This window comes from Ursus arctos, unplaced genomic scaffold, assembly GCF_023065955.2.
Source record: "Ursus arctos isolate Adak ecotype North America unplaced genomic scaffold, UrsArc2.0 scaffold_14, whole genome shotgun sequence".
Classification (NCBI taxonomy): Eukaryota; Metazoa; Chordata; class Mammalia; order Carnivora; family Ursidae; genus Ursus; species Ursus arctos.
In genome coordinates, this window is record NW_026622808.1 from 10,763,133 (window position 1) to 10,780,090 (window position 16,958).

The 16,958-nt window shown below is 49.6% G+C and overlaps 1 protein-coding gene across 2 annotated transcripts in view; it reads left to right on the plus strand.

The window, feature by feature from the left end:
- Positions 1-16,958, plus strand: part of RABEP1 (rabaptin, RAB GTPase binding effector protein 1) — a 93,080-nt gene that overhangs the window by 58,815 nt on the left and 17,307 nt on the right. For both annotated transcript variants that reach the window (XM_048226906.2, XM_048226907.2), the window contains 5 exons: positions 323-442; positions 6,047-6,182; positions 9,355-9,533; positions 11,420-11,551; positions 15,795-16,262. In XM_048226906.2, the coding sequence (XP_048082863.1) occupies positions 323-442; positions 6,047-6,182; positions 9,355-9,533; positions 11,420-11,551; positions 15,795-16,262 (1,035 nt within the window). The remainder of the gene's footprint in view (positions 1-322; positions 443-6,046; positions 6,183-9,354; positions 9,534-11,419; positions 11,552-15,794; positions 16,263-16,958) is intronic.

Consider the following 16,958-nt stretch of genomic DNA (forward strand, 5'->3'; position numbering starts at 1 on the left):
ATTATGAAAACGAAAGTATGACGTGTGTTTCCTTTTATATATATACGGTCTTTTCCAGTTAAGGGATTTAAGAAGTCAGGTTTGTCGTAGGGAATCCATTCTCCTACTGCAGTTTCTAAGTGGAATATCGGGGGAAACCGCGATGACGACTTGAGGTTAGAGTTGTGCGGCAGCTGAAAGTCCGGCGCCGTTCAGTTTAACGAGTGCTGATACAGCACCTGTTGGGTTGCTTGTTGTACCGAGTCCAGCAGTGTGTGAGTCAGCGTTTCTTAGAAAAGCGGTGAACCAGTAAGCCGTAGCATTTAATTCTCTTTAACCGTAGGCTCAAGAGGATGCTGAAAAGCTTCGGTCTGTCGTGATGCCCATGGAGAAGGAAATCGCGGCTCTGAAAGACAAACTGACAGAGGCGGAAGACAAGGTCAAAGAGCTGGAGGCCTCAAAGGTTGTGAGACACTGTAGCCCGTTCCTTTAACCTGGGACCCTGACCTCGTGCTATGAGCAAAGTTAGAGTCACGGAGGGGGTAAAAACTGGAATTTAGACTGTGTGTCTTAAAAATCTTGCTTTCTTTAAAATGCAGAGAAAAAGAATGCTTGGAGGTGATTTTTGTCCTGATGGATATCGTAAATAATCACAACAGTGGTGCACTTGCTGCTTTGTTAACAAAGTTAGTTTTCGCGTTCGTGTCAAAATGAGACCCGATCTCATTGGTTTTCTTATCAAGGAAAATGAGCTGTTGGAGTTTGAGGACTATAGAAAGGGGGAATGTGTCCATGATCCTAATAACTGTAAACTGATAATCACCTGCTAAGATAAGATGGGATTTTTTAAAAAAATCTAAATTTATATTGCCTAAAATAGATACACCTAAAATAAAACTACAAGACTGAAAATAAAGGGATATTTAAAGATATGCCATCCAAATTCTAACCAAAAGAAAATTGATATAGTAATTGTAATATGAGACATTTAGGATGTAAGGGGAAAAAGAATAGAGATAGAGGGACCCCATCTGATAATTCATCAGTAGGATGTGACAGTCGTGATCGAATGCACTGTATGTACCTTGAAATATGTGAACTAAAAGGGACAATTACAAGGGGAAATTAACGTGCCCAGTTCTACTAGGAGATTGAAACCGATCTTCAGCAAGTGATAGTATAAGCAGAGAAAACTGTTAGCAGGGATGTAGGGGTTTCGAGCAGTCTGATTACCAGCTTAGACATAACAGATCCACAGAGAGACCACATCTTCTGTGGTAGCACAACATAGCAGTCGGGAGCTCAGCCGCTACTGGCGGGGGGCCTCGAGCAGCTTACTTCATCTGACTGTGCTTTGCTTTCCTCAGCTGTAACATGGGGATCATCGTACCCTCCTCACAAGGCCACTAATAGGGTTGTGAGTCCACACCTGTAAAACACTTAGGATAGTGCATGGGGCAAAGTAACTGTTCGTTTTAGGTTCATTCTGCTTTTCATACTGTCACAAAGGAGGTGCCAAAAATTTTTGAAGAATTGTTATGTAAACTCAAATCTCTGACCATAGGTTATGAAATTATTTACAGTAAAATGGTAGCTAAAATAAAATGGAAATGAAAAAAACGGAAAAAGGAATTCTAAAATATTTAGAGTGATTTGAATATTTTACTCAAGAATCCAAAAAGGCGAATAGTAGCACAGACAATATGAATACAAGGAAATAATTTACTTAGCAGAAATTAATGAAATAGAAAAGCAAAAGAAAAACTGAGAATGTCAATATAATGGGGAAAACGGGAAAACTAGTAAGATAGACAAACCTCCATTAAGACTAATCAGGAGGGGCGCCTGGGTGGTTCACTTGGTTAAACGTCCAACTCTTGATTTCGGCTCAGGTCATGATCGCAGGGTCTGGGATGAGCCCTGCATCGGGCTCCGCACTGGGCATGGAGACTGCTTGAGGTTCTCTCTCTTCTCTGCCCCCCACTCCACACCCCCCCCCCCCCCCGCTGAGGTAAATAAATAAAATATTTTAAAAAATAATCAGGAAAAAAGACAAACCACTAGAAATGAGAAGGGGACAAGACTACAAATCAGGAGAGACTTAAAAGTAATACATACTATGAACAGTGTCACACCAGTAAATTTGATGACATGAAAACAGTTCTAAAGAAAGACAATTAGCCAGAATTGTCTCCAAAATAGGAGAGTGAAAGTAGTAACTACTAGAGAAAGTGAATTTATAATCCAGTCATCCTTTCTCCTGTCTCCTCTCCCCCAAAAGACATTAGACGCCATTGGTTTTGCAGGCAAGGTTTTCCAGACCTCCTGGGTAGAGAGAATCCTTACAGCTTACAACCTGTGTTAGAGAACAGAACAGAGGGAAAGCCCTGCTGCTCATTTCATGAGACTTGCATACTTTCATTACAATCACAGAGAGGTGGTAGACGGAAAGGAAATCTAGATTACCTCATTTTGGACTACAGAAACAAAAATTTTCAGCAGTGTGGTTTAAAAAGAAAAAAAGGACATCATAACCAAATAAGATGTATTCCCAGGAATTTTAGGAGGGCACACCCACCAGAAAATGCATTACTGTTACCACAGGAGAAGGTGGTAGAAGAGTAAGCTAGTCGTCTTGGATTTTGAAAGGCATTTGATGAATTTAAGCACCCCGTAATGTAGAGCTATTTATCGTCAGCAAACATCATAGTCGATGAATATTTAGCAGGCTTACCATTAATGACGGGAGCACCGGGGAGACCTGCGCGCCGTGATTTTGTGCGGGTGACTGTGGTCCTGGATGACACAGCAAGATGAGAGGCAGACATGGGGCGTAAGCACCGAATGGAGACCGTGAAACTGATGATCGTTTGTGTAGAAAAGCAAGAGAACGTACCAGCAGATTGTCAGAGCCAACAACAGTTCAAGAAAGTTGTTCCAACAAGATCAGCATAAATAATATTCTCCAGTAATCTGTCCAAGTGAAGAATGTAATGGGGGAAGAGTCCCATTCATAGTAGCAAAAACAAAAAAAAAGCAACCCCCCCCCAAAAAAAAACCCTGAAATCGACTCTATGTTGCCTGAGAATATGTCTAAACTGAAATGGGTAAGATCATCATGGAATACACTATGATGAAGGTCCGAGCACATGTGTGTTCGTAAACGAGAAGATAATGTATTCTAGAGAAGGTAGCGTATCCCCAAATTAATCCGAGTTCAGAATCCCACTCCGCATACAATAGGGTTTAGTAAGGAAGTTGGTGAGTAGATCCCAGGATTCCTACGCAGAAGCAAAGCGTCAGAAATGTACCTAGCAAAATTTGGAAGGAGACAAGGTGGGGAGCCTTGCCCTGCCTACCAGATATTAAGACTTAAATAAGCTACTGTAATTAAGGTGATTTGGGGACAAACAGTGGACCAATGGAACAGAATCAAGAGCCCAGAAACAGAGCCAGATGTGTGTGGGAATTTCATATAGGAGAGCTGGCATTGCGCATCAGCGGGAAAGGAATGGATTGTTAAAAAAAAAAAAAATAGCGTTTTTAGGGGCGCCTGGGTGGCTCTGTTGGTTAAGCGTCCAACTCTTGATCTCATCTCAGGTGTTGATCTCAGGGTCATGAGTTCAAGCCCCATGTCTGGCTCTATGCTGGCTGTGGAGCCTACTTAAACAAAAAAAAAATAGCCTTTTTAAATAGTTTCACTTTTTTTTTTTTTTAAGGGAGAGAGAAAGCGTGAGTTGGGTTTGGGGGGCGGGAGGGCAGAGGGAGGGAGAGAATCTCAAGCAGACTCCGCACCGAGCCCAATGTAGGGCTTGATCCCAGGACCCTGAGGTCATGATCTGAGCCAAAATCAAGAGTCAGGTGCCCCTAAATAGTTTTAAATGTGGAATAATGTGAAATTAGCTTTCTCCCTCACACTTTTCAAAAATTAATTTCAATGAATTAAAAACAAAAGAGTGAAAAGTAAATCTTTAAAACTTATTGGTGTTAAAGAGGTGTTATTTGGGGTACAGAAAGACTTTAAAAATTATTTATTTTAGGGAACATGAGCAAGCGTGAACATGAGTGGGGGGAGGGGCGGGGGGGGAAGGATAAGCAGACTCCATGATGAGCCAGACACGGGGCTCGATCTCACAACCCTGAGATCATGACCTGAGCTGAAACCAAGAGTCGGACGCTTAACAGAATGCACCACCCAGGCACCCCAAAACGTTTCCTAAATTAGGTACAAAAATGCTGTGAAAGAGAAGTGTGACAGATTTGCCTGCATTAGAATATAAACCTTCCTTACTAAAAGATGCTACAAAAGGTTGCACAGAGAAGCTGTGGGCTGTTGGGAGACCTCTTTACCTCATACACCTGGTGAACAATTAGTATCCAGCGTTACCAAGAGCTGCTTAGTCCGTGAGGGACACATGGCCCAGTGGAGAAACTGGTAGAGCATGTGAACGAGCGATTCACCTAAGAGGAAACCAGAATCGTCACAAATGTGACAAGATCCTCAGCCTCACTGGAAATCAGGGGAACCTGAGTGACAGGGGAATGTGTCCTCACCCTCTCCACACTGTAAGTGTCACCATACAGATTTGTTGCATTTTCCCACTGTTGGAATGTGCGAAACGCTTCCGGTTTTAGCCACTGGCAGGTTGAAGACTCAGTGGACAGTTTTGGGGCCCTCGGGATCGTCATTCCCTCCCTTTACTTTGTCGTGTGTTGATGCCGATACCATGGACGTCCATAGAGGTGGCTTTCCGTGGTTGACCCCACCCTCTAGCTATCACTCAGGTTCTTTCGTGGCTGCCCGTGTGTTTTGGGTTTCGTTATTGTAGTAGCTTTGTTGTTAGGGCCGATGGAATTCAAGGACATGCACGGACGCTGCCACCATTTTCCGAGTTCTGCTCAATGGCTTTCCAGTGTTAGAAGTTCACTGATTATTAATTGAGTCGAATATTCATGCTAAGAAGTAGCCTGAGTTGGAGTTAGTGGTTCAGTTACCACCATGTTACGTCTGCCACGTGGACTCTCGTTATGGTGCGCTGAGTCCCCGCCGTCCGCGGTGGCAGGGACGCGCCTCGGGGCGGCCCGCGCTCTGTCCGGGTGGCTCGCAGCCTCCAGCGCGGTCGCTTCCTCAGTCCTTTCGGGCTGTGCCAGCACTAACGTCTTGTGTCGATGGTGTAGAGTAAAGACACCTGAAAACAGGTCAGCCAGCGTTTTCAAGTTGGAAGAGGTAGGACGTTAAAAGGCATGAAAGTAAGCTTGCAGGTGAAACTAGACATAACCATTTGGAAAAGTGGACGTAAATAAATGGCCAGAATTTAGGACGGATAATATATAAGACAGGGTGAAACCAGTGATGCTGTCTATATTCACTCTCTGGGGCAAGAGTGCATTTTATTTTGGTTATAACTACTTCAGATATTAGACTGTCTTGTTAACATTTGAGTATTAACAGCTAAGAAGAAATAAGGCATTTTTAAAAAGATGTGATTTTAAGAAACATTCCACACTTGCCTTGAAGTTTGTGTTTATTACAGTATGAGACTAGTTATTTTTCCATCATGACTTCCTCTTTTTTCCTTCCAATATATGTGTCTGTGAAAATGGGTCCTTTTTATAAATTTTAAGGCATTTGGAACTACCTCACCAGAAATCAAAGAAAAGCACATTTACAAGAGTGTGGCACTACTTTTATCTTTGGGAATTAACTACTGTTTAAAAACCCCCACAACAACCCAGTGTTACTGAGAATGTGACAAAATGAGCCCAAGCACGTGTCGCTCTGGGAATGCAAACGAGAGCTAGCTTTTTGGAAAGCGAGGTACAAAGCTGTTAGCGTTTACTCTGGCGATACAGTTATGGATAATACCTACTATTAATTATGTTATTTTCCTAGTTTTCTCTAACAAGTATGTGTTTGTTCTGTAATTAAAAATTATAGGTTAACTTTTTAAAATTTTGTGTAAAATGTAAATATAAATTATTTTCAAGTCCCATCCAGAACTTACCAAGATACCTAAAGTAGAAACTGTTGTAAGTTTTGGTTTCGTGGAATTGCATTTTGTTTCAGGTTAAGGAACTGAATCATTATCTGGAAGCTGAGAAATCTTGCAGGACCGACCTGGAGATGTACGTAGCTGTTCTGAATACTCAGAAATCCGTCTTGCAGGAAGACGCTGAGAAACTTCGGAAGGAATTGCATGAAGGTAAATATAGATGCCGTATATTTTTAGTCTCCGTTTCTAAGTAGAATTGATACCGATTAAAAACTATAACAAATCCTAGACTCTGACATATTGGTGACTCACTTCGAGTCCTGCGGTCGGTTCGAGTGCGCACCAGGAGGTCTCCTAAAGATACGTGGATTATTAACGGTCCTCTTTCCTCAAGGACTCCAGGAATAACGTCACAGAAAGACAAGAGGGCTGGGAAGTTCTGCTTAAACTGCTTTTGCCCCCAGACTCATTTTGATGGAGGTAGATTATTGAAGAGTGAAAATGGGACAGAGAGCAGGTAGTATATTCTGGCGGCCTCCAGTAGTGTCCCTGTTTGTAGGGGACGGTTTTGGGTGCCCTAGCCTGCTAGCAGAGCTCTACACAAGTTGACTCTCTTTTCCCCGGCCTGGGGGAGAAGGCTTATTTTTTCCCCATTAAAACGTAGTTTTGTGGGGCTTTTTTTTTTTTTTTTTTTTTTTTTAAGATTTTAGTTATTTGTCAGGGAGAGGGAGAGAGAGAGAGAGAGCAAGCAGGGGGGAGCGGCAGGCAGAGGGAGAAGCAGACTCCCCGCTGAGCAGGGAGCCCAGTGTAGGACTCGATCCCAGGACCTCGGGATCATGACCTGAGCCGAAGGCGGACGCTTCACCGACAGAGCCTCCCTTACCTGGGGTTCTTAACCTTGTCGTGTCATGGACTCCTTTGGCAATCTTGTGAAACCCTCTTAGGAGTCCTACAGTAAATACTTTTTAAGATATCAAGTGCCATGGGAAATAGAGCTCTGCCATCAGTAATTTAGGCTTGCATATTAGGTTTTTTTTCCCCCAAATAGTGGAAAGCTGAAATTCTATAAGCCTACAGAATTATTTCCTAAAATGTATGAAAATCACCCAAAGTTTGAGCAGGTCTTTGGTTTTCAGGAAGCACTTTTTGGGTGTGGTGCTGCGTCAGAAAGACACACAAACTCTGAGAGTGTCCAAAAGAAATAGGAATTTCTGTTTCAACGATGTGCCCCTGCCCTTCCAGAAATAGCGTGAGACCACCGAGCCTTCCTAACATACCTGGAAAAGTGTCTGAGAAGTCTCACTAAAATGAGTAAGGGGCTAATTTCCATCCGGAAACACTCACACCACAACTAGTACTGAGAGGAAGGAAGGTGCACTTGAGCAGCCGTGTAACGTACGGCCGAATTGGGAGACTCGGCCGCGCAGCCAAGTCCATGCTGTTGCCTCTCCCGGGGCCAACTCGCAAGAGCGCCAAGAGGTGGCAGTGCGCAGGGGGCCTTGACAGACGGGCGGGTGTTTGTCGGGGGGCCAGAGACGAGCCTGATGTTCAAGGCTGTTTGCACGTGCAACAAGGTGACGCAGTGGAAGAAATCCGTTCACCAGCGTTAGGGCACCAGGGGTGGGGAGCGCACGAGAGCCAGGTTGTGGACACCTTATGCTGAGGGTCTGTGATGGTATTAGATGGGCGGGAAGGAGCTTCTGGACCGCTTTTAAAATGTTTTTCTTTCGGGCTCCCTGCTCAGTGGGGAGCCTGCTTCTCCCTCTGCCCCCCATCTCTCATGAATAAATAAATAATCTTTTAAAAAAATGAAATAGGTGGGGGCGCCTGGGTGGCACAGCAGTTAAGCGTCTGCCTTTGGCTCAGGGTGTGATCCTGGCGTTATGGGATCGAGCCCCACATCAGGCTCTTCCGCTATGAGCCTGCTTCTTCCTTTCCCACTCCCCCCGCTTGTGTTCCCTCTCTCGCTGGCTGTCTCTATCTCTGTTGAATAAATAAATTAAAAAAAAAAAATCTTAAATGAAATAGGGGTGCCTGGGTGGCTCAGTCTTTAAGCGCCTGCCTTTGGCTCAGGTCATGATCCCGGGTCCTGGCATGGAGCCCCATGTCAGGCTCCCTGCTCAGCTCCCTGCCTGCTTCTCCCTTTGCCGCTCCCCCTGCTTGTGTTCCCTCTCTTGCTGTGTCTCTCTCTCTGTCAAATAAATAAATAAAATCTTAAAAAAATAATAAATGTTTTTCTTAGATAACAGCCTTATGGAGATAGTAATTCACATGCCAGGACGCTCACTCTGTCAAAGTCTGCTGTACTCACTGGGCTGTGCACATCATCACTGTCTGATTCCACAACAGTTTTACTGCAGAAAGAAGTTCTGTCCTCAGTACTCGTCACTTCCTTCTCTGTCCTTCCTCCCAGCCCCTGGCAACCCTGGTCTCCTCTCTGTGTGTACAGAAATGGCATTATACAATATGTGGCCTTGTGTTTGGCTTTTCTGAGGGTCTTTACACTTGAGAGCGATCGTATAAATTTTGTACTTAAGGAGTGCAGTCTGACAGCAGTGTGGAGGGTTGGCCAGCGAGAGAAGACGGGTGGCAGGAAGCTGCCGGTTGTGTGAGTCATGAGAGCTGGGCTGAGGCCGGCGGCAGAAGAGGGCTGTGTACCCCGGCACAGGATGGGGCTGGCAGGCCCCTGTCGCAGGGGCTGTGGGTGGGGTGAGGCACGTCACCCGCGTGGGTTGTCTCCTGGGTGATGCCACCCAGTCGTTGGTCAGTACAAGACGGCCGAGCCGGGGGTGTCGGCAGTACCCGCCGTCACAGAGAACCTTTGACTTGTCCTGAGACGTCAGAACCGCGTGGGCTCAGGAAGGACGTCTGGGCAACAGACTTGTCAGCATGTATTTAGAGACACTGAGCGGCGGTTAGCGTACCTGTGGCTTTTAGAGCAGCGTCTCCCGAAGTGTCTTCCCTGGGACACTTGTTCCGTGAGTGGCCGTGTGGAGGAAGGACTTCTGGTCGGAGGAATGGGGGAGATACTGCGTCCTGTATCCTCCTGCAGGAGAACCCAGGCATACTTGAGATGCTGAGCTCGAAGGCCTGCAGCGAGGAGCCTATAAACGTTCACGTAACCGGGGTTTCTGACGCGCGCCGAGCACAGAAATCCTTCCTTCACGTGTCGCCGTTACTGGGAGCACGCTCGGGGAGCCTGTGCATAGGGAGAGGTGTGAGGACAGCTGCTGTGTGTCGGACAGCAGGTCGCCCCTCGGTTCTTGTCCGAGGCGGAGGCCCAGGCGGGGCGGACCGTTGGCTAGACCTGGTCCGGTGGCCCCACGTTACAGGAATTGCCTGCCGTTGAAATTCAGTGTTTCTGGTTGGGGTTCCTAAACAGTGTGCCATCTCTTGGAGCAAGAGCGACAGCAGCACAACCAGCTGAAACACACATGGCAGAAGGCCAACGACCAGTTCCTGGAGTCCCAACGCTTGCTCATGAGGGACATGCAGCGCATGGAGATGGTGCTCACGTCGGAGCAGCTGCGGCAGGTGGAGAAGCTGAAGAAGAGGGATCAGGTGAGCGGCCGGTCCGTGGCGCGGGCTCCGCCGGTGTCCCCGCGCAGGCTCGTCGCAGAGCCGCAGACGGACGCGCCCCTGCAGAGTACGCAGTAGCTGCGTTGGGGGGATGTAGCTCTTCCCCTTTAGAGATGGCCTTGTCCGGGGAGAAGAACTGGTGCAGCACGGAGCGGTGGAGACGGCAGGACGGGACAGCGCATGCGTTTCTCCACAGCTCTGTCCTGTCCTCCCGGGGCTCTGGAATCCCGCTTGTCCAGTTCACGTCTTCTGTGGCGTTGCCCTCAAAGCCTCATTGGACGGTGACCGCGCGGGGAGGGAGAGGCTGAGTGACCCGCAGGGGCAGGAGTCCAGAGCGCTGCTCACCCGAGACCCTGTTTTCTCATTACCTTTTGAAAGACTGTCTGAACTACACGAGTAATACGCAAATGCGTCTCAGGTTAAAAATGTCTTGTTGTAAATACAAAGTGATAGCGGGAGAATCTCCCGCCGCCTCCCTTCCAGGAGCGAGCACCTGTGTTGTCCCAAGTCTTCATGGGCCGGGCGTCTGTGTCGTAAGCAGGTGTCGGGTTGGTTTGTTTCATAGTGGGTACGGGTACGTATCCGGTAACCTGCTCTGCTCACCAGCCTTGTCCTGCTGCGTGTCCGCCCCGGACGCTGTCCCTCTTGCTCACTGCCGGGGTGGGCACACCGTAATGGACTCAACCCCTGTCCCTGTCCCGGCGCCCAGACGGCTGCCGCTCTGTTTCTTCCTTTCAAACAGTGACATGCTCGTCTCCTGCACCGCGTTGTGTGTGGGTGCAGGGATCTCCCTAGGGTAGCCGCGTAGAAGCTCTTCTAGCTACTGTAAAATTGTCTAAGTTGCCTCATGTGACTTAGGTTAGATCTTGGTGGTTAGAAGTTTCATCCTTTTAAAATTTCTGTCTTTGAATTATGACTCATTCCTCTTCTGTATAGACACAGCCAACTTAAGGATGAGATTCTGAAGTACTGCTGTTCATTAAAACAGCCGAAATGCTGGAACTGGTCACTTAGGGCCTTTATTAACATTTGCTGAGGTTTTTCTCCGTGTCCGCGTTGTGCTAAGGCGTTGCCTGTAAAGCGTTATGTTTGTAGTTCTCAGAGCAAACAGACACGAAAACTCCCCAGGTGCGGCACGGACTGCTGGCAGATCTGGGGTTCGAGGCCTGTGCCCCCCACTTCTGTGTGCCTGCCCTCTTCTCAGCCACGACGGGATACTCAGGGCTCCCCTGTGCGCCCGCCCTCCCCTCCCTGGAGCCCTTGCTCGCCCCCTCAGCTCTTCGCAGACTCCCCTTGCTGATTGCTGCAGATCCAGCAACGTGCTGCTTTCTGTGGGCCCGTGTCTAGCTGCCTCTGCGGAGAGCGTGCTGTTGCTCCCACCAACGCTTGTGCACTCGTCCCCCACCCCGCCCCGTGCGGCGCCGAGGCCGTTCGGGGGCGCTGAGGTGCTCTGCTCATCTGTGTGGCACGCGCTGTGGCGTCACCTTCAGCCGTTCCTTCTGTGATTCACGTGCATTTGTACCTGTTGTAGCGGCCGTGCCCTGCCTGTGTCTGTAGTCGTCGCAGGGAGCGTGCAGCAGACCCCCTCGGATCCCGTGGAGGAGATGGGTGTGTTTCGTGTTGCTTTTGCAGAGTGCACTCTTGGAAGCGGCTCCCTGATTTCTCCTTTATGATGGCCTTCGTACTTTGTGCTCGCAGTGTTAGATCCAGACGTCCTGACACCTGACCACAAAGCCAGTAAACTTCAGTGTCCACTTTCCTCGTAAAGCTTTGTTCTCTTTTATTTGTTTTGAGCGGCTAAAGGACTGTCTGATCGGGAAGTGTAGATCCCCTGGGTGACGTGCGTATATATTGTCTTTAACTTTTAGGAGGAAGACGAGCAACAGAGATTTCACAAGAGGAAGGACCACAACAGGACGGATGCCGAGGAGGAGGCGAAAGCCCCAGCGGTGTGTGCTTTTGCGCACGAGGAGTCTTCGGCCCAGTTGTCGAATGAAGAGGTAGGGTGGATCTGTCGTCGGGGTCCCCGTGTACACGACATGACCGTGTGCGGCTGCTCGCACGTCGGTGCCATCCTGCGTGCGGGAGCTCAGAGCTAGAGCGACCGACGAAATACAGCGGCTGCGTTCTGTTCGTCGTGTCTGTGAGATCACAGGCCGTGCTCCGGAAACACGGGGCTCCTCTCACCATCGACGGACTGCTCAGAGGCTTTTTTCAGTGGTTCCGAAATGGAAGCAGTAGAGGGGAACTTAAAGGGCACCTGCAAAGTCTGTTTTGGAGCGAATAGCAAGCGTTGCTGGTACTTTGGCTTTTTCTTTAAAAGACGAGCTCGAGTCCTGAAGCACCGAAGTGCCTGCAGCACCTGCCTGTGCGTCAACAGATCTGAGGCCAGCGGGGGAGGTTGGTGGCAGGGCTGGATGAGTCAGGCGGAGTGGGGAGCCCCGGACGCAGAGACAGGGCTCTCTCTTGGGGCCTCTCACCCCCTCCCCACGCGGCAGGGTCCTCCCCATCAGGTTTTCTGTCTGCAGCCCGTTGGCCCCCTGCACCCCCAGCATTACCGGCCCCTTCCCTTGTGGTAAGTGCAGCTGCACCAGGCCACTCCCCTCCTCAGAAACGCCGAGGACTCCCGAGAGGGGCAACAGGAGGTTCCACTTCCTGCTGCACACCGTTCCAGCCGCAGTCGCCGTCCCGTTGTGCTCGCACGCTGGCCCCTGCTCCCGCAGTGCCGCCTCCCCCCCTCGCTGAGTGCTGAGATCCCCTGCTCATCTTCAGGACGCAGGCTGTTACCGCCTTCGGGATGAGAACGAAGGCCCCCAGCCTTCGGGCCCCCAGCGCCGCTGAGTGGCCCTCTGTGCCTCCCACACTCCCCACGTGGGGACAGCCAGGTCTGTCCTGTGTGGGCCGAGCTCACACGCCTTGCACCCACTGCCCCCAGCCCTGCCCCATCTCCCGGCCAGATCGGATCTGGGTCTGTCCCCACTTTCGGGGGTACCATGTGTCTCTGTAGCTGGCACCCGTATACTCAGCCCTGTGCCTTCTGCTTCCTGGTGGCTTCTGTTTCCCCGTTTACGGATTGTTGGACGTGAAGGTTTTAAAAATATCCTAGTGGACACCGAAAAGGATGATGTAATTGTTTTTCTGCATTCTTTGTTTTGGGTCGTACTCTGAGAACCCCTTGGCCTGATTCTGCTGTGCATTCTTTTAATAGTCAGACTCCCAGGAGAGTGTTTCCGTTTTTGGGTACTGCCCAGTGTTATGTGGTTTCTGTGTGCAGGAATGCTTGAAAGTTTCAGACTTTTCAAAAACTATTTTAGCAGAAAAACAGTAAAGGGAGTTTTGTTATAATGTACAGTGAAGCGTTTTTTAAAATTTTCGATTCTGTCTTTGTTGGTCTGTCGTATATATTGTGCGTAACATTATTTTCTGACGTTCGCAGCGTATTTTAGATTTTCAGATCTGGTATTTTACGGTTTAAATGTAAATTCAAAACATTCACGTCGTATTGAGTCATGACGGTTTACTTTCGCCTGTGGATGTTAAGTTCATAGTGGCCACTTTGGAGACTTAGCCTTATGGCTAAAGACCGTGAACATTTGTAGGACCCGACACCTTCTTTAGCCTGATGCATAGAGCACCCTTTTCTCACTACAGAAGTAATGTGTGTTCACGGTGGGAAACGTGGAAAGTACAGAAAGGTCCTACGAAGCAAGGATAGCTTCTGGGGGATTCTCCTGCCCAGAGATGAGACCACCATGAGCATTCTAATGCATACCTCTGCTTCCTTCTGTTTCTTTGCTCCGTTTCCAGAGTTAATGTGTTTCTGTTTTCACTTTTTAAACCTAACCCATATTGTAACCCTAGATAATAGTTTATGTAAGTTTTTTCCACTTCAATCTATCTTAGAGGTTTTGGCATATCAGTAAATGTTTTCCCACAAGTGGTATTTAATAGCTGACAGCATTTCGGCATGCAAATACCCCATAATTCCATCCTAATTGATTGGTGCCCAGGTCTACGGGTCCGCGCCATTGGAAGAAAGGTATAATGTTGCTCACGGCGTCCCCGGAAGTGGGTCACGGGCACCATGCAGAGCCACGTGCATATGCAGCAGCGTTGGTCACAGGACAGAAGCAGGAGCATGGAGACAGCACAGGCCCCAGGCGTTAGGGGGACTTTTGAGGGCAGGGTGGGGCAAACAGCACAGGGCTGGCCTGTCTGAGGAATCCCAGTAGGCTTTGGTGTGGAGTCCGTCCTCAGTTTCCTGGTGCCTGGCCCCAGGTTGATTTAGGCGAGGGGAGTACCGGTGTGGGGTAGTGAGGGCAAGTAAAGGAGGTGGTTGGGGCCGGACGCGGGATGGGTTGGGTATCCGTGCGAGGCACATTTGTAGGCGACTTGTGGAGTAATCGGAGGAATCAGGTGGCTTAGCAGGCAGTCTCTCCGTAGCCAGCAAGGTCCTCAAAATGGGAAAAACATCATAAAACATAGAAAATAAAAAACAGGACCAACACACTGTTGGTCAAATTGGTTCCACCAGGAGTTTTCATCATTATGAAGAACACCGTAATGCTGTTGCATGTAATTCTTCCCTGAAAAAACTCAATATGGACCATCATGATGGCTCCCTTAGTGCGAGCTACGGGGAAAGAACCATGGAGTTTAAGGGCGTAGACATTTTTAAGATGTCAGGACATACCGTTGAGTCATCTTTGAGAAACACCATACAGTTCACGCTTCCCCTGGGAGCGTGTATTCCCTGTGTGGTCACCAGCTCCGTGGTCTGGCTTGTTCTCTGCCCTGTCCCCTCCCCTCCTTCCTGTCGCGGCAGCACCGCGTGCGACGGTGCTCGCAGGGAGGCTCCTTCGTAAGCCAGCAGAAGGGATTCGGTACGATCGATTCCCGGTTTGTATCAGGCACTTACTTGGGACCTTGGCCGTAGCGACGTGAACACAGACTAGATGTGTGTTCCTCAGACATCTGAATCTTGCGGATGAAAAAGCATCTTTAAACAGAAGTGCAGGAATTCACATAAAAGTTGTCAACGTTTTGCTGAGTAAGGGTATTTTTACAACAGTTAAAAGTTTCGTAAGTCACGGTCTTTTCCAGTGCCTAAAGGAAAGGGCATTTAACAACAAAAAGGAGACAGGATATCATCTTGAAATGTAGGCTGCTTCTTTAAATTGAATACGTTGAATTTTAAGAAACACTTGTTACACGTTTCTGGTTTCTGGTTTCTGGTTTCCCGGTCGCTGCCTCGGGGAGGGTGCGCTGCTGTGCTGGTCACTCTGGGAACACGCTACGCCACGTGTCTCCTTACCTGAGCGGAAACTCACACACCCTAGAATTAACCACTTGAAGCGTGCACACACAGTGTGTAGCTGTCAGGTCTGTCTGGTTCCCCCACCCCAGGGGACCCCACGTCCTCCAGGGAGCCACTCCCCAACTTCCTTTCCCCTCAGCCTTTGGCAACCACTGATTTGTTTCTGGTCTTTATGGACTTACCGGTTCCAGGCATTTCGTGTGGATGGAATCACACGATGTGTTACCTTTCCTGTCTTCTTTCACTTGCAGCACCCCACTTAACGTGCTTGTCCCACCTTCCGGCATTCGACGTTATTCTCATTTCCCTTCCACTCAGGCTACTCCTTCCTCTGTTCCTCCCCAAAGTGGACAACGTTGGTGTTTCTCGGGGCTCTGCCCTCAGCCTTCTCATCCTGCAGACCCATCGTAGGTGTTCTGATTTGCTGCTGTGACTTTAATTGTCATCATGTGGCGGTTCCTCTCTGGCCTCTGTCTAAAGACTTCTGGTCCCTCTGTCGGGTGGGCATCTCCTGTGCGTGTACAAGTAGTGCCTCACGTCCGGCCTGCCCGGCACTGAGTTTCAGGACACCTTCCCTGACTCGCGTGTCTGGGCTCAAGCCCCCACCTTGAGCCCCCAGAGCACTCGGCACAGAGCTCTAGCCTGTCATCCTACACGTACGGTTTTCTACCAGCCTGCTTGCTTGCTTCTTTTCTCCATGGAACGGCACACATGTTGAGGTCAGGGTTCGCTCAAGGCTGTGTCCTGGGCGCCTGGCTTAGCGTCAGCATATGGAAGACACTCGGCGCATGTTTGTCGGGGAACGTGTGAGGGAGCACGCTAAGGGTTATCATACGTCCTGTGCCGCAAACGCTTCTGCGGTAGGTTGTTTTTGTCTCCGAAGTGTGGAGAGGCGTCTGACTCGCCCGTGTGTTTCCGTGTTTCAGGAGCGTTTGGATAGCACCCACGGTTCAGTCCACTCGCTGGATGCGGACTTACTGTTGCCGTCGGGAGACCCGTTCAGTAAGCCGGACACGGACATGTTTAAAGACGGACTCAGGAGAGCACAGTCTACAGACAGCTTGGGGACCTCAGGCTCACTGCAGTCCAAAGCGTTAGGCTATAACTACAAAGCAAAATCTGCCGGAAACCTGGATGAATCGGATTTTGGACCGTTGGTGGGAGCAGATTCGGTGTCTGAGAACTTTGATACCGCCTCCCTTGGGTCACTACAAATGCCAAGTGGGTTTATGTTAACCAAAGATCAGGAGAGAGCAATCAAGGCCATGACACCAGAGCAAGAAGAGACCGCGTCTCTCCTCTCCAGTGTCACCCAGGGTGTGGAAAGCGCTTACGTGTCCCCCAGTGGTTACCGCCTGGTCAGTGAGACCGAATGGAATCTCCTGCAGAAAGAGGTGAGCTGTCCTGACGTTCTCCCTCGCGCTCACTCTGTGGGATACGGGGTAGCTGTGGGATTTACTGTTCATTCACAAGATACCCCTGGAGTCCCTGCACGCCGTGTCACCACAGGCACTCTCCCCCGCATCCTGTGACTGCCACTCCAGGTGGCTGTGGCCGGGGAGGGAACTGGCTGATCACACTGGGTGTGAACCGCCCCCCCCCCCCCCCGAGTGGGAGCTTGGGCAGCTTTACGTTGGAGGAGCGCGGGTTTGGTTAGCTGTGCACTGTCTCCAGTGTCGGTGTGCTCCGAGACTCCTTCCATCATGTCTCCTGGGGATCTGAAGTGCACTTGCTTGTCAGCAGTCCGTGCGCAAGTGCGGGTAAGGAGGGGCCGGAGACTGTGGGAGAGAGGAAGGCGACATTTAAGGAGGTTCACTTTCCTCCTAAGCGTGTCTGCAGACTCGGAAGTGTGATTAGGAGCTAACTGTACGCCTTTGCGCAGTGGCTCACGGGTTCACCCAGCCCCGTGCTCTGGCTTCAGGATGATAGTGACGTCGTCCTCGGCTCCCAGGTGAGGGCTTCGTCTCAGGCCACAGGAGTCGTGTGCGTTTTCCCCGTAACTGTGAGCAGGGAGACGGGGGTCAGAGGCCAAGTTCTCAGACTTGCGGCGCTTTCTCTCACGGGGCCCTGCTCCTGTGGGAGCTGTTGAG